Source organism: Patagioenas fasciata, chromosome 4 (assembly GCF_037038585.1).
Source record: "Patagioenas fasciata isolate bPatFas1 chromosome 4, bPatFas1.hap1, whole genome shotgun sequence".
Taxonomy (NCBI): domain Eukaryota; kingdom Metazoa; phylum Chordata; class Aves; order Columbiformes; family Columbidae; genus Patagioenas; species Patagioenas fasciata.
In genome coordinates this window covers 32,451,992-32,473,631 of record NC_092523.1, presented here as the reverse complement: position 1 = coordinate 32,473,631, position 21,640 = coordinate 32,451,992, and the positions used below count along the sequence as shown (strand labels likewise).

General features: G+C 39.1%; 1 protein-coding gene across 6 annotated transcripts in view; it reads left to right on the top strand.

The window, feature by feature from the left end:
- The window catches only part of MTUS1 (microtubule associated scaffold protein 1), a 128,378-nt gene that overhangs the window by 52,704 nt on the left and 54,034 nt on the right, over positions 1-21,640 (top strand). For 5 of the 6 annotated variants that reach the window (XM_065836353.2, XM_065836351.2, XM_065836352.2 and 2 more), the window contains 2 exons: positions 1,990-2,079; positions 3,327-3,374. In XM_065836353.2, coding sequence (XP_065692425.2) covers positions 1,990-2,079; positions 3,327-3,374 — 138 coding nt within the window. Of the gene's footprint in view, positions 1-1,989; positions 2,080-3,326; positions 3,375-15,523; positions 16,003-21,640 lie in introns of those variants that run through there. The other variant, XM_065836359.2, reaches the window with a different exon arrangement.

Sequence of the window (21,640 nt, the reverse complement as noted above, 5' to 3'; positions counted from 1 at the left end):
ATTACCTTTTGCAGGTGGCTGCCTCCTGAACCAGTGTTTTTTAAACAGTGGTCTGGGAAAACAGTGTAAGGAAGTAAAGTCACATCGGTGGTGCGTCAAGTTTTGGAAGATTTCATAGGAAGGCCAAATGTCCTTTGTATTGTCATAACTGACCAGGGTGTTTCAGGAGGAGGTCTGACTGTGATCTGGCTGAGGTTTGCATGGTAAAAGGACTAAATGGGTTTTGCTATTAGGCAGGTGTTATCATGTGGGGTTTACATTGTTTTAATAAGAGTTCTTTTGAGTCACAAAGCTCAGGCATGGACTCTCTGGCTGCTGGTGATCTGCAGGGTAGACCCATCCTGAATTTATCCTGAGTTGTATAGTTCTCCTAGTCCTAATGCAGACTTTGCATTATTTTCACCCCCTTCAGGACACAAAGGACCTTGGCGGATGGGGATAGTTTTTTTGAATAAAGTATTATTAGATGGAGTGTCTTCTTTCATAGATGAATGACATTGTCCCATCTTTCCAAGGGAAGAATCCCAGAAACAGCTTTGCTCTTCATGCTGTTTTTTCTTCTTACTGGCTGAAGTGGAAGCAGGAGTTTCCTCTGTTTTTTATTGAGATAAGGAAGTGGTGTATCATCATCTGGTGCTAAAGAAAACATTGATTTAAATGTACTTTCTGGCTTTTTATTAAGCACTGTTCTGGTTCCTGTTTAAGCCAGGACCCCTTGATTGGCCAGTAATGCTTCTCCTCTCAAACCACAACCAGCAGTTGACAATTCATTCTCTGGCCAAAACTAAAGACGTAATGGGAGCAGATAAATAAGCTTGCTGTCTCTCTCTCCTAAATCCCAGTTATAATCAGCTTGCTTCTGACATCTTTGTGGTGAACTGGTTATTGTAATTGGATAAACCTAATTAAATACTATCTTCTGCTTTAGGCTTAAGTTTTAAGCTGGTATCTGACATAATTGAGAATAAATAGAAGAGATGCCTGCCAAATGCCACTCTATAATGACATGCGTTAAAATGGTAAACAATGGAAAGAAACATAATTTGCCACAAGCTGTAAATCACTTTGAAACAAACACAAATTGTATTGCTGTCTGACAAGCTGATGTTTTCTGTTGGGGTCCAAAACGTGAGACAGCTGCATTGTTCAACATCTTGAGAGCCCTGGGTGCTGGAAATGTACCTTCAGCACCTGCACAAGTGGTATTCCACCCTCTACTTGGTATTACTTAGACTACTCTGCTGTATTTTGGGACCTTCCAGAGTCAAGGGGGGTTGTTTTGGAAGTGGAAAGGTCAGCTGGAGTCAAAGGAAGGTGGTTAGGGTTTCTGACCACATGACCTGTGAGGAGAGGTTGAGGGAGTTGACCTTGTTTAGTCAGGCAAAAAGGAGAGTAAGGGGAGATACTGTAAGTCTGCAGTTACTTGAAGAGGATAGCTACAAAGGTGACGGTGCCAAACGCTTCTCAGTAGTACCAGATGATGTGACAATGGGAAATGATTGCGAGTTATGGAGTGGGAGAAACAGCATTGCCCAACAGGGCCGTAGAGCCTCCCTTCCTGGAGCTTTGCAAGTCTCGGTTAGACAAAAGCGTGGTCGACTAATCTTGTCTTGGTGGTGGCCCTGCCCGGAGAGGGAGGCTGGATAGCTCGTCTCCAGAGGTCCCTTGCAACCAGTGTTTCCGTCGCTGTGTTGCATTTGCTGTTGTTTTGAGACTTAAATAATTCCTTCTGAGTGCTAAAGTGAAATATTTCCTAACATTTTCTTCTGCTTAGAAGCTTTGTTAAAACTATCTTTTTATTTCCTCTGAGTTCTGGTACGTGAAAGCTAAGTTTAAATACAGCTTGAATTTTCTAGAAGGTGTCTCTCTTTGTGTTTACTTGAGTAGATTTATGCATCTTATACTTAACTGTAAATACGTAATATTAGATATGTCCTTAATAGCTGACATGGTTCTACTTTTAAACCTGATCTAAGCTTCTACTTCTAGGAGCCAAGGCCAGGTATGCTCTGCTGAACCAGTGCACACCGAAATCATCTGGGCCGCTGCACACAGCAAGGAAAGTCAGTGAGGCTAGAGGTAATCAGCTGTTGGGTAACATGAATTTTTCACTTGTACTCTTGAATCCCTCTATCTTGAGAAAGAGCAGCTATGTTCTATGACTTCAGAGTAATTGAAATAGTCTGCTCTTTTTCCTTGTAGTTAATAGTATGGGAGACTGGCTTTGCAAAGTGTTCCTTACATATTTGTTTTATTTGGGGGGGAAAAACATCAGGATGTTCACTGTCCACTATCTGATTGAAACTTGGATCCCATGAGGACTCAGAATACTTGATAATAACTGTTACCTGCTTATAAGGTTGTATACTTTCAAGACACAACACAGACTAGATTTCCCAAGTTTGTATTTAAGCAAGATTCTTGTGAGATTGTGCTGATCAGCTTTGGCTGTTGAGGATATTTACTGCGCTTTATCTTTCTATATCAGATGCTTGTTTTTGCTTTAACTTTCGATTGAAAGTAGTAATTTTTACCAGAGTAAATCAAAAGAATAGATATGAATCCTCAGGCAGCCTTTATAAGACAATATTTTCACTTTGGGATCAAAGTTCCGTTTGCATGGCTGAGGTGAGGGAAACAGGTATGGTAACAATACAAAGCAGATTGTTTCCTGTTTAAATACCTGCTGTAGGATTAAACACTATATGTAAAGCCTGAAGAAAGTTGATATGTGTTGTCAGCAGACCTTTCACAAACTTCTGCACATAACTTTTGCATTTATACCTAGTAGTCCAAAAGAGTGCTTTCATTTGATTAATATCTATTGAAATAATGAGGTTCCTGAGTCAGTTTTCTTGTGACTAAAACAATACAGTAAGGGTAGATGAACCTTCTCAGTGCTTTCATTTGTATCTAACTTGATTGGTAGCACATCTGAGAGTGCTGCTAATTTTTATCTTCTTCATATAAATACAATAACTGGAGCATGTAGGTGGAAAAAAGTTACTACCATGCCAGTACAGACGGTTGGTTTTTATTATCTGTGGTCCTCTATGGATGAGTTAAGTCAAACAGTGCTATCTGGCTCAAATGTAGTACGATATTTGTAACCGGGGGAAAAATATATTTAGTTTATTGGGAATTAATCAGGAATTTTCCAAATACTTTAACCTTATGATGTTAAAGAAAGAAAGAAACTGAAATGGTGAAGTTTGCAGAGCTTATGTGGAAAGAATCTGACACTAAAAGAGCCAACCCACTGCCCCTTAGTGGCTTGAAGTATAACTTTTTTTTTTTTTCTTTTTTTTTTTTTTTAAACACCATAGGTACTCCTGGAAGAAATGGACACCAAAGCCTGTCTTGTTTGGGTTCTGGTGAGTTTTCTGAATGCATTTTTATATTTTCTGTGGTGCAACTTACATTAGGTTTGTACATGATATTAGTGTATTGGTTCTCTTCTTGGAATAACAGCTTTGCAATAGATAATGCTGTAAAACATCACTGATTCCAGTTTCAAGGGATATGGAGAAAAGTCTTGGTTTTTTTTCTGCTACTGTCTTCTGACTACCAAGCTCTTAGAATATGTGGTCTGTGCTATCAGGCACTCTCTGTTTCCAGTGAAGCATAAGGAGGTTTCATCCATAACCAAAAAAAGTATGGAAATTAAACTTGGATGCAGATTTTGCTGTTTAGCCACAGTGAGATAAGTAATGATTAAAGCTCATGTGTTGTGGCTTTAAAAAAATAAATAGAGGAATCACGCAGAACAACAGGTTTTTCTGGAAGGCTCACGGTAGATACCCTTTTGGTGTCAGCTGTCTCTGTTTATCATTGCAGACTCCACTTCAATAAGAAGTGGAAATTATCTGAGTGTGTTGATGTGTATGTCTGTTTGTACGGCAAGGGGAGGAATGACAACTGATTAAGTGGCAGATGGTGTTCCAAAATCTGGCAGAGTTTTAAGGACTCCATATTTGGTTTGTTTGTAGTGTTTATGTCAGTCAGGACACCTGGTGCTAGTCTCTATCTGCCAGGAGACAGAGAAGTCTTCAGATGATGTTTCTACTTGCAGTGATTTCCAGGTCTTTTCAAGAGAGCTGGCAGTCTAAATTAGTTGCCTGAGCATCAGTGTGTATTTGATGAATTAAAAGCTGCTTGTAACTAATTACTCATTGAAAAGCCCTTTTTGAAAGATACTGAAGATCACTGGAAAGCCCTATATCCCCCGAGTGAATAGCAGATGTCTTTCTGAAAGAGGTGCTGTAGCCAAGCAGATGTTGTAGATTTGAGTCTGGAATTACTGGGTAAATCAGTTCTGACCTGTAACTCTGGTACTGTGGCAGTATTTTTTTAATTTCCTGTAGTAATAATGTGAGTCTAATGCTTTTATCTTTTACTCTCTTGGATGACAAATGTCTGCATGTTAATCCTGACCGAGTCCCTTGCTTGATATCTCCTATTGAGAGGCAGTCATAGAGCAAGCATAAGACTTTTGCTCAAAATGCTTAATCTGTTTGTTACTTTTATTAATTGGCTGAGCTAATGTTAGTTTAGGCATAGCCTGATACTGAGTTTCGTGAGCTCATACGTGGTCCTTTTGTATAGGAGCAGAGAGAATGATACAGCTAGCGATGTAATGTCTTGATTAGCTCAGCTGAGGAAACTCATGATAAGCAACGAAGTCCATTTCTGGACTAGAAACAGAAAATGAAGTTCCTCTTCCATTTACTTATGATAGTGTTCAAACGTAACTTTATTTTTACTTTAATTCAGCATGGCACTCTGTCTGTAGCTCCCATGCAGAAAAGTAATTAGTACTCCCTCCCCTTTTTACTAGCTTAATATAATTTGTTTTATGATTCATCTTTTCTAATCTAATAAAGAATGTAGCCACATAGTCTTGAAGTATTATTTGATACTGTAAAAACATGGCTAAAAACTCCAAACTGGCTGTAATATTTAGTGATTCTTTAGCAAATGCTCTTTAGCATCATACTTTTGGCAGTTGAATAGTTATATGTTTGTATTAAACCTGAACTGTTTCCTGAACTGAGTCAGCTTCCAAAATTCCAAAATTGGATGATATGTTAGACTTCCAAGTTAATGCATTTCTAAGTTACACAGAGCATTAGTATAATTTCCGATTTGTGCATGCAAAGCTTTCTGATGAAGTATTTTGCTTTTCTAAGTTAGATTTTTCTTTTTCTTCCCCCCCCCAATTTTCACAGTTCCAGTTAGTTCTTACAACAGAATAAAAATATCATGTAGCTTGGATGTTTTGCAGTACAATGTCTTGCATTTTAAGAAAAGACAAATGATCTTTTTTGAAATGTACTGAAATAATGCCAGCTGGTACCATGTAGAATGAGGCCTGCTATTTTTTCTTTTTTTGTGGTGGCCTTGATATTCAAGTGAAGCTTTGTTCTAGTGATTTTTAGCCAGTTTAAAGCTTTTGTTCTTGTATTTCAGTGCCATAGTTAACTCTATAGTTTTTAACCTCGTTTAGTGAGGAGATCCGCCACACCGTGTTTCTTGCCCATGTGCTCCGTCTGAAGAGTCAGGACTAGTTTCATGAGGGAGGACTCTGATAATACATTGATTATAATACTAATGTGTTAATTAAGTATAGCTGAGTTGTTAATGTTGCTTTTAGCATTACTTCAAGGATGGAAAAAATAGCAGGCATTTCTAGGATATGATCTCTGTTCTGACTGTGCTCTTTATCCATTTTCCATTCATTTACAGCAATGATGCAAAGCCAGACACAACATACTGCTAGTGTGCCTGTAGAACTGGAGAGACTTAGGTATTTGCAGCTGTCCTTTCTTCATTTGCATGAAAACATTCACAAGGCTTCTTTTTGTGAATTGTGTAGTTTTCATGGTTAATATTCAAGAGGATTGAGTAATTTCTACAAGTTCTGTGGCATATTGCTTCAGCACTGGCTTTACTGCTTAGGCCAAGTTACCTTCTTGGGCACAATACTTTTTGTTACACTTCTTAACTTGCTAACTTCAAGTAAGAATGTACTTGTGTACTTACTATAATGTCTTAATGTAAAAATTATTGAAAATGTTGCCTCTTGAGGTGGAAGTTTGAATTAGATGCAAAACTGCCTCTAAAAATGCGTAAAGTTGGTGCTTTCATTTGTTTCTCCAATCCTCCTTGTAGAAACAGTGACCTATTTCTAACACCTGTGCAGTGTATTACAGTACGTCTGGATATGCAGTGGTATTCAAGTGTCATGTCTCCATTATTGACTGAAGTTTAAGAATAAGTTTCAATACAGTAATCCCTGGTGCTGCATAAGCCAAACAAAAGCAAATATCCTTTTTGGCAGTTCCAAAAGTAAAGCTGTCATTGCAGGAATAGAGCATGCAACTGTTTATTAGAAAGCTTTATCCTGTAGTTCAAGTGACCCTGGAAGGGATGTGTGGTGTATTACGGATAACAAGTCACACTTATGCTTGTGGCACAACACTGTTTTTGGGAAAGCTAGGGCAACTGCTGGGTATACCTGTAATGTATTATGAAGTAAGAACTGTGATTTATGTAATCTCTCTTCATTCTGTGATGGAACATGCATAGTGGAGTCATTTACTAAAGGCTGTAGAAGCCATGAAAATTGAAGAAGTTTCATCTGAAAATGACATATGCTCCATTGTGAAAGATGCTATTCTGTTGTCTTAGCCTTTTCAAGAGGTTAAAAGGCTACTTGTTTTAATCATCTGTGAGAAAAATATAACACCAGGAGAGGGAGTAATGTCAGGTGGCTTATTGCAAGAATAGTAGTGCTGATCAAGCTCAGGGGGAACAAATAAGGCATAAATGTTACAATCATGAAGTTGCCTCTTGGAACAGGTTGCTAAAGTGGATACTGGCTTCTCACTCAAACTCCTGCATTGGGATAGGATGCTTTTACGAGCAGAGTACTCTGGTTCAAACAAAAGTTGATGGAGACATACTTCAAGGTTCAGTTAACATCCCTTTCTTTTATGCACTCAGTCATCACTGTTGAAAATAAGGGGAAACAGGGTAAACATCTCTTCTTATGTTGTAGATTCCCTTATAGAATAGGTTACCCTATTCTATAAGTACTTGCACTTTCAGTGTCTGGAAAACAAGGGATCAATGTATATCTCACTGTCATTGTCTGTTTCTTACAGAAAGAAAAAGTCATTAATGTTTTAAAATCTGTCATGATACTACACAAAAATATGTAAACTTTCTTTAAAAACTGGGTAGTTGAAACAACCGTGCAAGCAGTGTTCTTGTTACATGGAGACTTGAAAAGATCTTCGTGCATATGTGAATGTAAGTGCTTGTGCAGTTGGTCATAGAGCAGGTAAGATTGGGGAATTCACCTGAGTTTGAAACAAGGTAGGAAAGATAGTCCCATTGGTGGCAGCTTTGGGGTAAATCATGGTGCTAGCAATGTGCAGAAAGCAGCAAACAGCTTCCATCTCAGCACTTCGAGCATTCTTTTTTGATGGCTTTATCTTAGTATTCACTTTGCCTGCTGTATAACATAAAGATTATGATTAGGATTGTTCCTAGAGAATATGGACAGATTTTGTTTTTCCTGAGTACTTAATTTTGCAGATGCAAAGTTAAGTGTAAAATTAATTTTCTTCAATTCAGAAGAAACTGCTCAACAGTTTTCAAACAAACTGTATTTCAGTATCATCTAAACAGTAACTTTAATTTTCATGTATCCGTTTTTTAAAAATAGGTGTTCTATGGTAGTACTTGGGAATTATTCATGAGGTAAAAATTCTCTTGTTGTTGAACCAACTCTACTTTTCTCTCAACATCTTTGAATACTGTACTCTGCAGCTGATGGGAAACAAGTTCTGTTAAGAATCATAAGGGAAACACTTTGATGGGTAAATACCTAAAACATTTTCAAGCTCTTTCCTGTTCTGTGCTGAAATACACTAGGCATCTTCTGCAGTGAAGTTAAAACCAGGAGGAATATTCTACTTTTTAACAGCTGATAACTTGTATGGTTCTTAAAGCACTCCAGACATAGAAAAAGGAGCTTTTAAGTGCTTGTTAAAGCAGGGAGGATTTTGGTCCAGGTCTTCCACATTGCAGAAATGGCATCTCTGGCTAGTTCTAGTCAGGAACTTCAATATAGATGTGTTGAGACTGAATTACCGATGTTTTGTATTAAGAGCTACAGCTTTTGTGAGTTTAGTCAGTTTTCTGTATTTACCCCTCTCTGCAAAAGCAAAGCTTGGAAATTTTGCAGAAGAACTTGAGCAGTTTGTTAAATCTGTAGGGTGAAGAAGAAGCATGATTAGCTTCATTATTAGTTTAGTAGAAGATAGTTAATATTCTACAGATTGAAAATTCTAGGAGTTGAATAGTGTAAGTTAACCTTTTTCCTGTCTCTTGAAAGGGAACAAATAGATGAAGCTTACACTTATTTTGCAGATATCGTTACTGTGCATTGGACTATTCTGTTGCCTTTCTAGCTGTGATATAAAGCCAACTATATTATTTTTTTAGGTGGTTTTCCATGTGAACTATGAGGACTATCTGAATGACTTAATTGTCTCATGATTTAGCCTTAGAATGCCTTCAGGCTAATACAGAGTGTTCTTATAAACAGATAGCAAAGCTGCTTACATGGTGTAGCTATTACATGTGAACTGACTGTAAAAGCAGGTCTTCATTATGCCACCTCTATACAAATAAATGCAGCTTTAATCTAAATCTATGTGAATTTGAGTTTCTTACTAAATGTGTTCCTTAGGGAGATAAAATTATTTTTATTTTGGAATGTTAAGGTAATATCTATAAACCTGAAATAACCTTTGAAACCCAACAGCTGCTACTTTCTTGGTCAGATTTTTCCATGTTTCCAAACGAAGTGTAGTACAACAGCTGGATCTAAGAATTTAATTCCTTGGGTGAGAACTACCATGCTCCAGAAGTCTTCAAAGTGAAATAGCTGATGCTGATGTTCAGAGAATGTCACCCTAAACTCTGAAGTCTTCTGTTTTAAGTGTGTTTGTGGGCTTTTTTGTTTGGTTGGTTTGTTTTTTAAATACGTGGTGTTTTCCTGAGGTAGTTTGTCACAGTAGAGAACAGGATGCAAAAAACTGAGACACATGACAGTGTCTTAATATCTTCCAGACTGGTTGCTTCAGCTGTCAGTAAGTATATCAGTGTATTTGCATGCATGTTCCTGTCATTCTTCCCAAACTTTATCTTCTGAAAATTAACGCTTTTTGAGAAGGCAACATGCTCTCGTTGAAGATGCCCCTGCTCATTGCAGGGTGGTTGGACTAGATGATCTTTGAAGATCCCTTCCAACCTGAAGTATTCTATGAACATATGGGCAAACTCTGTTCAAATGGTGGTATTCTGGGAATTCTCAAAACAGGGGACTGAAAATGTTGGGATTATTATTGCCACCCCAGCAATTGGGGTTTGATGTGGGTCCTATCAGTTTTCCTATAGTGACACACAATCATTAAGGCCTCTTGTAGCATAATCCAAATGTTTTTCACGCTACAAAGTCTGATTCTTCTGTTAGTGCTTTTAAGGAATGACCTGTGTTCTGGATTTTAAGTATAGACATTTCAGAGATGTTTATTATTATTTAATTCCAAACTTCTGTGAGAAACTTACTCTCCAGCTCCACACAGCCATTCTCTGAACTGTTGGTGACACAGCCTGCAGACTTCCTATAGAGGGAATGTATGTAGTTCACTTTTGTGGTGTTTGTTCTGATGCTGGGAGGAATGTCTGTAGTTCTGTTCCATAGTATTGTTTTTGATGTTTCACAATAACAAGCCGCACAACAGAAGAACACAGAGCTGTGGTTTTCTTACACTTGTCTAAATATCGACCAGGTCAGCCTCTACATGAGTAAGAGGGCAGCTGAAATGGATATCCACAGATTGTATCAGCTCAGACACAGGGATGCTTAAAGAAAATTTCCCAGTGTTAGGAGCTGGAGTTCAAGTCTTTTCTAGTATGGAGGTCTGTCCTAATGGCTCCTAATGCATTGTGAGGATTAGCCAGAGGTGGTGCTTTGAATGCTGTTCCATCTGAACTAATTCTAAAACTTCTAAATTCTCACTTATTTTTTCAGTAATGCAGAGGACAAGAAATTTTTATTTTGTTAGAAGACTTTAGGGACTTGACTGACCATTAGGGTCACACACCGCTAACAGTTTTCATTTTGTTACTGCTAACTGAGTTGCTGTGTGCAGTGCTGGATTATATTGTCTTCTTGAAAATGACATCCTAGTACTTGGCTCTTTCTCTACTGTCTTCTTGTCCCTTCACTCTCCAGTTAAACTTAGATACAGATCTCTTCTGATGTTCTCAGACTGTTTTTTTTCTTTGTCTGAAATTCGTAGATTGTACGAATTGTTTTATGTGTTTGCAGTAAACAGTGAATAATTGCATGTCATTGTACTAGATTTCTTCCTTAACTTTGAGGTGAGGTGTATGAGGTTTCCTAAAGCTGACTCTTGATGTCCTCTTCCAATCTTTTTTTAACGTTATTTTGAAGTCCTCTGACTTGTTTCTTCTAGCTTTCTGTCAGTCATTTCTTTCACTATATTTCTTAAGATATTTTTCAGCAAATACAGCAGCTGCTCATATTGTTGTCATGGACCCGTGTTAGGAAGGAAAGTTAACATAATACTTGAAAAATGATGGAACTGTCTCAGAGACATGAAACTCATGGATCTTGTGTCAAATATGGTTAAACAGCTGGTAATGTACATCTGCATTCTGTCTCTATACCTGGGGCTATGAAGAGCATATTAAGCCCACAGAGAGAAGTGAAACACCTGTTGTGAATTGTCTTTAATTTGTTCTGCGAACCCTGAGAACTGTAATCAGAGTTGATAAACCAGGAGCACATCTTAGGAGATGCACTTGCCTAAGTTGTCCTTATTTGCAATATTGTTTTTCAGTAGAGTCTGCCTGAGTACTGGTTATTGTTGTTCTGAGGCCACACCTGAAGAACAGTTAATGCAATACATATAAATCAGTATTGTGTGAATAGATAATTAATAGATCTGTAAGCTGTGGCCTCAATTAAAACTTTTATTTTTCCTCTGTTCTGTGGGGCCTGATCTCACAAGGATTTGCATACACACCTAGCCTGTTACTGAACAGCAGAAGTCTCTAGCGCAGAGATGGTTGTGGGGTTTTTTGACACATCTGGCTAGATCGTTGAAATTTCACATTTTAAGGCTTGTTGAAATATTAGTGACATTATTCACTGTTGTAAATAAGTTTTCTTCAAAGCACTGTAGGATTTTGACTGTGGCAATCTAAAAAAAAATGCCATTTTTGGAATGGACATTCTACACATGGAAAATAACTTCCTGCTCCCGTAAGTTAAAATGCAGTTCTTGTGGTGTTTTGTTGCCATTCTCAGTTCCGAAAGAGTGCAGACACTGCAGATGCCACCATGGTTGTGTGAGTCACAGATCAGCCTGATTCCTGTAGCTGTTTGCCCTGAAATCCACTGCGGCATCACCTCCTGCTTGACAGGCTGCTGAATTTGTAATGGTTAAAAGCTTTTGACTACTAGAAGAAACTTAAATTATTTAGATTTCTTAGTGCCTGCTCTGAGGCAGGAAGATATTTGCTTCTTTCGTCAGGTGAGGATTAGAGCTTAAAATAAGTCCCAAAGCTGCCAACTGGACTTGGCGTGGCAGCAGGTGTTGTTGCCTGCAGGAAGGTTGGCTTTTCAAACTGGAGCAGTGGCTAGAGCAAGGTGATCGCAGGAAAGTGGAGAGAGATCGGTCATTTTCCAGAAATAAAAATGAGGACACAGATGACTCTTTGACTCTCAGTCGGCTCCTGTTTCTTGTATCTCTCTTTGCGTAGACAATCGCCTCTCAATTCATCCTGAAGTGAAGCATGCCAGTAAAATCCATCTGCTCCACACTGCCCGTGCTGTCTTATGACATGGAGACAGGTGTCCTCTACATGGGTGTTGCAGATCTGAAGATCTAGCCTCTGATTCAGACTTCTTTGCAATGAGACACTTAACTGTGCTCTGATGTCTTTCTTAGTGATTGTTGGATGTGGAAAGAGGGACAGAGACAGCAGAAACGTGTACAGATACCGTGGACTTGGCCTCATGAGGCTGAATTTTAGAGCCTGCAGATGCCAGTGCCCTTTGCTGCTTTCTTGTCACATTGCTAATGTTTTCAGGGAATAGCAGATACGCTAACTCTGCTGAGGTCTAAACCCACCATCCATCTGATGATGTCATCACGTATTGATGCATTTAGCAACCCAGATTGAATTTTGTCATCATAACAGGATAGAGCGCCTTTGTTCATCTTGATCACCAGTTCTGCGCTTAGAGGGAAGCCAGCAGTGAGGTGCTAGTAAATCTGGCAGTACTTTTGTCCTCTCTCTGGGCTGTGCATCACTTCCTATTTTTTTTTTTTCTACTGTTTTATGGTGCTGTTTTCCATTGCTCTTACCCACTGTCAAGACAGAAGATGATGTTTCTGTGATCCTTGTGTTATGCATGAAATGTAGACAGTGCATGTTCCTGGCAGGCTGTGTTAGCATGCCATGGAGTGCGTCCTGGGTTTGTAGCCTGCTGGCACCAGGCGCTCGATGGTCATGGTAGGAGTACAGACACAGCCCTAGGTGTGGTGGTTTTCTGAGCTGAGGAAGCAACGCTGGCAGATCCACAACCCATCACAGTGGTGGAGTGTGCTGTGGTGTAACACAGAGCACTGGAGAGGCTGTGCTGGAGGAACCTCTCTAAGTTAAATCTCCCACAGGAGCTATTCAGATGGGGGTGGGCAGCCTTCTTGCGGGCTGCTGTGACAGCTCTCGGAGTGCTGGGTGCTAGATGGGACTGACATGCATCTAATGCTTTTTATTAGTGCTGTCAGCTCTGCTTCGGCACAAAGCAGACTTGTTTTAGGTTTCTGGTGTTTAACAGAATTCCTGTCCTAGAGGCTAGAAAGGCATTTTCCTCAAATGAGAGGGTTTTTTAAAAAGAAAGATACCATGATGTATCTGTTTCTTCATGGCCTGCTTCCGCCCAAACTAAGGGTGGGAAAGAAGAGTCAGTAAAAGTATTCTTTGTATATCTTAAGAGGAGTTTTGGCCTCTGCTACAAGGACTTTTTACGTCCATATGGAGCTTTTATCTGCTCATGTTTTGACTGGTGATTGATTCCTTCCTTTGTCCCCAGGCTCGTTCCTTACATCACACTTGCCCTCTAGAGATTCTTTGTTCTAGCTCTTGTTCCTAGGAAAGAAGTTAGGCTTTCACTGGGGTATTTCAGCTTCTCTGGTTTTACAGGCAGGTAGGAAATTCATTACGTTTCTCTTGGGTACTATTGCAAGGATGAGGAAAGGTGGTGGGTTGGGTTTTGGGTGTGTGGGTTTTGTTGTTGAGTTTGGAGGGGTTTTTGAACCCGATTGGACTGTTTCTGCCTTTGTGAGAGCACCAAATTTTCATGGTGAGAGAACATTTCCTACATGGAATAGTTCTTCCCCCGGGAAGCTGTGGGGGACAGGAGGAATAGAAAAGAAAATACAGTTCCTGCGGGTGCTCTGACAGAAGGGTAAAACCTGGTATTGCTGGGTGTTGAATGGAGTTCAAGAACTGACTGTAGGCCCGGTCAAAATCTCAAGATGGCTTCATTGAGAGAGGATTTGACAATAGTGGTCTAATATTGGAAGAGATGTGCTAATGAACTACACTGAATATGGAAGGCTACTTTAATGTACTATAGTAAGCCTTGTGATATACTGCCACGTGTGGTTTCCAAGCATAATAATATTCCAGCCAGAGAAGAGGTGATGTCTTTTATAGTGGTGTTGGATTAGGAAAGGGTCTGAATCTGCAGGCTGTTGGCAAGATAGAAGAGCCAGAGCTCTTCAGACTAGAAGGAATAGATGAGGATTTTACAGCAGTAATGACATGCATGCCCTTCTGTGTGCAGAGGCTGCCCTGGGAACCAAGCAAAAAAGGCTAATTTACTGTCTTTGTACTTATTTTGAATGGTTTTGTGTGGGCTGAAGACATATTATGGTAATTCAGAGTTGGTGATACATCACCATACTGGGAAACAAATATTTTGGTACATGATCATAAAACATTCAGCAGTATTATCAGGCAGTACACTGTGGAGGTTGACATGATGGGTCTGACAGTCTTGATGCTGGGCTGCAGCTCTCTTGCTCTGTTTAGAGTGAGCTGCATTATTCTCGCTGCACTGGCCTGTGTGATGTTAGAAATACCAAGAAACCAGGATAAAGCAACAAAATGTTATTTTTGGTTCTAGCTGATGTGGTAAATAAGCACTAGACAACTTAAATGTTATATGTCTTGAGCAAGTAAGGCATGCAATTAAAATATTTGTGGTAAGGAGAGTACAGGTAAGGCACTGCTTGGTTGAGACCTGTCAGTGTGATTGTTTGCTTCGGGTTATGCCTGCTTCACAGCAAGTTGGGTTAGTTGTTTCTGGTGCTGGAAAAACTGTTAGAGGGAGAGGTGCTAGAGAGCATTAGCTGTGGTTTGGCAAAATGGTAAAGTACAGAATCAATGGAAAAGGAACTAATTTTGTTGTCTCTAAAAAGATACAAAGGCTGTAGAGGGCAGCTCTTCAGACAGCCCAGAAGAAGGTACGAGCTGTTAGTGTCTTGTCTCCTGCACGGACTGTGAGACGCTTGGGTGCTGGGCGAGGCAGCTGCTGCCTGTATGCAAAGTAGTGAAATGTCTCTTTTTACACGGGAAGGTGGCCGGTGCATGTATTGTCGTGGTTGTAGGTGTAAAATGTGACATTTTCTAATCTCTATAAAGCAGTTACCCCTCTATTTTCTAGTTTCTAACTCTATTTTTCATGTTATTTTTACTAGTGGCAGCTGAAAGGGAGCAAGGTATGTGCAAAACCTCCCAGCTCATTAAATACTAAGAAAAAATATTTTAAGAGAGCTAATTAAATACAGAGACCTCTAATTTTAAGGAACTCCTGTAACACTGCCTGTTTGCTACAATGTTTGGGTGCCTTCAAAACCCAGCTGGCAGAGGTCTGTTTTAATATGAAATTGTTGCCTGCTTCCTTGCTCCTCTTCTGGTAAATGAAAGCATCTGCAGGGTTGAGCTGCCAAGCTAAATAGTATTTCCATTAAGCAGATCTCAAATACTGAATTGTTCTTAGAGAACAGATGTGTTTGTGAAGTTAAGATTTTAAATGTTGACATGGTATTTAATGCGAAAAGAAATTCTGGTAGAAAATGTTAGCTGGTAAATCTGTTTTGATACACTTATGTCAATTGAAAGAAACTGTTTAAAAAAAAAATGCACCCTGAAAGGATTCTGTGAGAGGAGAGCTGAAATATGCCTTCAGGAATATTCAAATAATCTCCCTAACAGTCTCCAAAGAACAATTACATGGCCTGTGACAGTGCTGGATGATATATTTAGCTGGGGAGACCACCCACTTCCTCCTCTTCCTCCTCCTCCCTTCTCATCCTCCTCCTCCCTTTTCTCCTTTTCCAGTTCCCAACACACGGGGTCCCGTAGCAGATTAAGCATCAACACTGTGATGCAATTCAGAGGCTGTTGGTTTTCCGAGTCACTAAGTCAATTTTATTCTGAGGACAAGCTTTGTTTCCACAACATCTGGTGAGGAGAAGCTGCCAGCAGGATTTATGCTGTGGATATCTGCTTTTGCTGATTTTTATGCTTGTCTCTGCATAAGGAGTAAGAGCAAGGGAATGGAGACTTGATTATTTTATTTCTTCAAGCCTGTTTTCTTTAGCAAGAACTACTCACTCCTGCCAGTGTTATTTAAAAGCATAGTATGTGACAGTACATGGAGGCTATTTCTTGCTTGTTAATCTTCCAATTGCACTGAAGACATGTTATGGTCCCCGAAATTTTCCTTATCCAACATGCGTGTAAGGCTGACAGCGAAGGGCTTGCTCCGAAACATTCGTCTACCTTCCGGCTACAAGAAAAGCACCGTTATATTTCGTACAGGTTTGTGGGGTTTTTAATATGATGATTAGAACATGCATTGAGGGAATATCTTGTTTACTTCAACTGCAGCTTATTCTTAGCAAACACAAGCTGTGCTGGGCATGAAAGTTTTTGAATTTCATACAGAAGTCTGACTTCTGAGTAAAGTAGTTTCATATTCTAAGTGTGTGTGTGTGTACCCGCGCTGAGCTGCTCATTTGGAAGATGGTTATTCTGTTTATGAAATGCAAATTGGAATTTGCTCTTTCCTCCTACAAGTCCAAAAATAGTATCAGAAAGTCTATGCTATTACATATTTATCTGATCACTCTGTTTATTTCCTGGGAACGCTCTCTTTTCTATACATTGACTGGTTGGGGGGAGGGGGAGGAACATAGAGGGAAGTAGAATGAATACAGGCTGTCGCTATGTGGCTTTATGTCTGTGAGAAATATTTCGATACTTGTAGATATCTGTTATCATATATATCATGTTAAACGTGTCTTATCTGCAAGTAGGACGAGCAGACTTTTATGCTCGCTTGTGTCAATACAAACCTAAAAAGTATGAAGTTTTAGAGACATTCAAGACAAGTGTGTGTGTGTCTAAAAAATAAACAACCCCCCTCAAAAAAAACCCACCAAAACCCACAGATGCCAAAACAACCAAGAAAACAAACACCACAAAATTCTCAGCAGCATCTGACCTGATCTTGATTTTCAGTGGTAGGTGAAGGAAATAAAGCATGTATCTGGAATGGGAACAAAATTATAGCAGCTGAGTTTTGTTCCAGAACATACATGTGTCATTTTGGCAGAGTGTGGCAGTTTTTTGTTGGTTGGTTGTTTTAGCTAAGATGTGTGATCTCTAGAGAAAATTATGGCAGCCTGCATATTACATAAGTCTCTTTCTCTACTGCACTATATGTAATTTTCTTGTATTTTTACTTGGGGAGGAGCAAGCAGCTACATAAACTAGTTTTGCAGGTGGTCTTTCTCTGAGGCATTTCCTTACTCTCTTGAACACCACACTCTTTGCTTTTATTTTTTGGATTTCAGTGCTACCAGTCAGCTTTCCTTCCTCTCCTGGCATCTCACACAGCAGCTTAAACCATTTGCCTTGTCGTTACTTATCCCTGGCAAAGTCAATCCAGTTTCTGAGCTCCTCCTGCGTGATAAATTCGGTTTTAAGCATAATACAGACTGACTATCGAAATGTTTGCAGCTTGTTTGCATGACTTTAAGCTAGGAGTAAAATACCTCGATGCTAAAAATTGTTATGTAACAGAGTATTTATATATATACCTACATCCTTGATGTTGCTGACAGTGTGGAATTTCCATGTAGCATGTATTCCAGAGACTAAAATCCTAAAAGAGAAGGGGGGGAAGATAATGTTAAATCTTCCAAATGTTCACTAGCTGCTGGTGAAATCTGTATAATTTTGAAAAATAAAAATGATATCATTGCATGTCTCAAGGGAGTTTTGCAATGATGAGTATCCGTTTGTGGTTTTATTTTGTTTGAGTGGATGTGAAAGCAAAACCTGCCTGCAGGATCCCTCCATTAAATACAGAATATGAAATAGATTGCTAGCCCTGTGTTCCAGTTAAGCAGCACTTCGCTAAAGAAGTACTGAACAGACCTTCTGTGTGTTTCCTCTATGTGCAGGCTGAACAGGCTAATGGTTTAGAACTGAAAGCTTTGAGAGGTTTTTGTCTGGCCTCCCCCTTCAGCTTTACTGTCCCTGTGTCTTGTAGGAAGTCAGTGCATTAGCAGAAAGCTGACCAGTGGTTAGCTAGAGCTCAATGTACCAAAAAGTAGGGCATCTGAAAACCAGGTCATATTCTGGAGTGGAGAATGCAAGTATGTATAAAATATACTGTGGTTTTAGAAACAGTGGAATGCATTGAAGCTTGTTAGTGATTATTTCAGGTTCATAAAACAGCAGCAGCAGATCAGGCAATGACAATGTATATCACAAGCATAAAAGGTTAATTTTTTGTTAAATGCCAGGAGGAGCCATATTTGTTTTTGCAGCACCAGTATGAGTATCTTTTTTCTTATAGTGGTTTAACTGGATTAAAATGACATTTGGCTTCTTTCCAAGGTCACATAAGCAATGAGAAATAGAATATACTAGGGACTGTGTCAACAAATAAGTGAGGGAGTAATTGAAGGAAGGAATTTTGGGGTCCATGCAGGAATGTGAATATGTACAAGTGTTATGTAAGCAGCATTCAGTTCCCATTTTGGTGTAGAGTGTGCTTTTCATAAGCAGTATCATAGATTTCATCCTTTGCTTCACTTCATAATAGCATAGACCGACCACTTTGTGTGACTATAGAGCGTACCTGAGATACTTATAGCAGTTGTTGAAAAGTAGAGTCGGATTGGATTCTTCTGTCACCATGTCCTAGTTGGCAGTTTGTGATGCATGAACCCGGTGAAGTTAGAGGGTGTGTGCACTGCTGGGAGGAAGAGGACAGAACATGCTCTTGGGTTTTCCTTCTGACTTGAGGATGTTTTTCAACAGCTTGCTGCAGTTTCCTCACAGTCTGTAGTATGGCTGAACGTACAGTTGTATACGGAGGTGTTAAGTTAATGCATTTGTAACAAAATGGATCTTTGGGCTGGAGTGTGTTTGCACTGCTCACGTTTTGTCCATGTAGAGGTGTCAAACTAATTGGAGTAGTTGAAATGTCTTGTAAGTATGCAACCTGGTTGGGGCAAACCAAATAGAATTGGAGAGGTTTTTTTTTTTTTTTCTAGGAATGGAATAAATCCAGAGAAAACTTGCTGTAAAATTTAAAGTGGTTCTTAAGGTCATTCATCTTGTTGCCTTGCCTGACTTCCATCACCGTATGCTCTGTGCTGCTTCACAGTTGTCATATCCAGAAATTTCTTCTTCCTTCGAATGCAGACAGACATCAAAGTGTCATTTTCTCAGCTACTGGAAGTATGGTACACCTACATTGTTAGCTGTATATAACAAGCGTCCTCTTCAGCAAAACAGAAACACTGAAACACATCGGGGAAATAGTTTATTTACCTGTCCTGTGACTTGTGAAACTTCTTTGTAGCAAGTAACTGCAACAAAAATCTCAGTGCTTCACAACTGCATATATATCATAGATACGAGTTACGTATGAACCAGTGGCTTTCACTGATGAAATAATAACATTTGCTTCCTTAGACCATTAAGGATTTTTAGCAAAGAGAGACTAAAGTGCTCTTATATTCTTCATGCATCAGTGGTGTGACAGAGTAAATCATCATCTCTGGATGACTTTCTGTAAACTGCCAGAGAAAGTTATACTGTAATGAATGATTCAAAATAGTCATTTTGAGTTAGTTGTGTGTTCTCTTGCATAAAGATAAAATTCTAAACAAGGAACTAGTCTTGCAGATGGAGCTCAAAGCTTTTTTGCCCTTTTTTCAGAGTTTTTTGCTGAACTGTACTGTTACTTTTGTGGTAAACTGTTTTGTATCTAAATGTTTTCAGCCAGCCCTTCTTACTGCTCTTTCTTTTTTTCCCCTAAACGAACTGTACTTAGTACTCTTATCTCTCTGGTGACTTCTGTTGCTTACTAAACCTAATTACTTTCTTTTTACCTTGGAAACAAGAGGTGTCTCAGAGGAAAAACAGTAGCTAGTGTCAGTACAGCAATACCAATTTAAAAAATTTTCTTTTTTTGCCTTGCTACTTACGAGCAAACATCACAGGCCTGTTTATTTGAGCAGATGCCGTCCTTTTTCAGTACAATTTCTTCCCTAAATTCTGTTTCAGATCACATTGGGAAGTATGAAATTGCCTCTTTGCATTGTAAAGCAGTGCTCTTAAAGGAGATTTCTCCAAGCCTTGGCTGTCACAAGTTGCTTAACTGTTCATGTCTTCTGCTCCCCACCCCAAAAAATAACTGAAGTACTGATTGATGTCTGACACTACAGTTGAATATAGAACTGTAGAAAGATATCCAACACACTCAACCCTACTAGCTGTTCTAAATCTAAAAGTCTGCTGGAGAGATTTGATACAGGATGAGTATGTTAAATATTTATATCACCTACCAAGGAAAAATATAGTTCAGAAGCAAAGCCAGCTTATCTGTTCTGAGCAAAAGAAGTTGAATAGGTGGAACCCATTCACATCATGGGGTGTCTTGGATTTAGTCATGTTCTGTTGAAGTCAGTGAGACTCTTTGCTCCTGACATCATCTAGTCAAGATTAAATTAAAGGACCTGCCTGATGTGCTTGATTTCAGTCATAGCACATAATAGCTTCACTAGGCATGTAGGTGATAGCTAAATGGAGGTTCTTATTTTGAGGTGGTAGGGCTCTGTGTTTTGAAGTTTGCAAGCTACATTTGTACTCCATACACATCTCATCCAGTTGATGTGTTTCTGATAGGTATGAAATGAAGATAACACTAGTTATTTTCAAAGGGAGCCTGGATAGCAGAAAGGAGCTGCTAAGGAAAAATAAAACCAAACAAAACACCAAAAAAACCCCACAAACCAAAAAAAAAAAAAAAAAAAACCAAACCACAACACACCAAAGTCAAATCAGCAACTTACATGTGATGTCAACACTTAAACTGTGCATATACTGAATAAAGCATGAAAATGAACCTACATGAGGGGCTTTGCTAAAAAAAAAGAAATTCAGAGAAAGAAAAACAGGAGTGCTGTGGAAAGCAGCTGCATGGCAACCTTTGCATTCTGGCTCCACTGTAGTGAGTGATGTTGGATTTTGTTATTCTTTCACTTAGACAAATTAATTATATGTGAAGGATGCATCAAGTATTTGTCAACATGAAGGAAATAAAATTGCTGCTTCAAGCTCAACTTCATAGAAGAATAGTTAATTGGAGGGTAAATATAGGAGACCTAACAAATTATCTCTGCTAATATCACTGCATATTCCAAGTGTGCATTTGTTCCCACTTGATATATCTAATAGATTGAGAGTCTGGCTACAACTTCAGTTGCTGTGAAGTAGGTTGAGCTTTGGAAGTAACAGGCAGTTACAATTGCACTTAAAATCCTGAATAGCTCTTAAATTACTTTGGGGTGTTTCCAGTGTGGTAAACTGGACTTAAAGATTTAAAAACTGCCTCTATTAGTTTTGCACCTTGTGCAAATGAATGTTACCGCAGTAGAAATGGGTTGCAGCATTCAGACAAATAAAGCATTGCTATCTATTCAGTCCTGTTAATTTGAACTTTCTAAGGTATAAAGCAATAGCTTTTGTGAGGAAAATGATACCGTGAAATTTCAGTGCCAGAACACAAGGTTTGGAGTATTTGTAGCCAATGGGCTCACTGTTCTGTTACTCTTCTTTGTTGGCACAAAAACTCTGATGTGGGAGGGGGCTGGAAGGCAAAAAAAGACTAATCAAATTTAATTACATGTTAAGTACTATGGAGGCAGTACTGAATAGATTGACATCACACTTGCCATTCTCATTGCAGTCGATGGCAGGAGATGGCAATTTGCTTATAGACTGTTAATTTACTGTCATGTAATGAAGCAGTGTCTCCACTGTTCTTATTATTTAAAAAAAAAAGAAAATCTAATCCCTGAGTGGCAGCATGCACAGGAATAACCTTAGGCCTGAAGTTGATAGATCTGGTGCCTTTATGAAAAATGCTGATTTT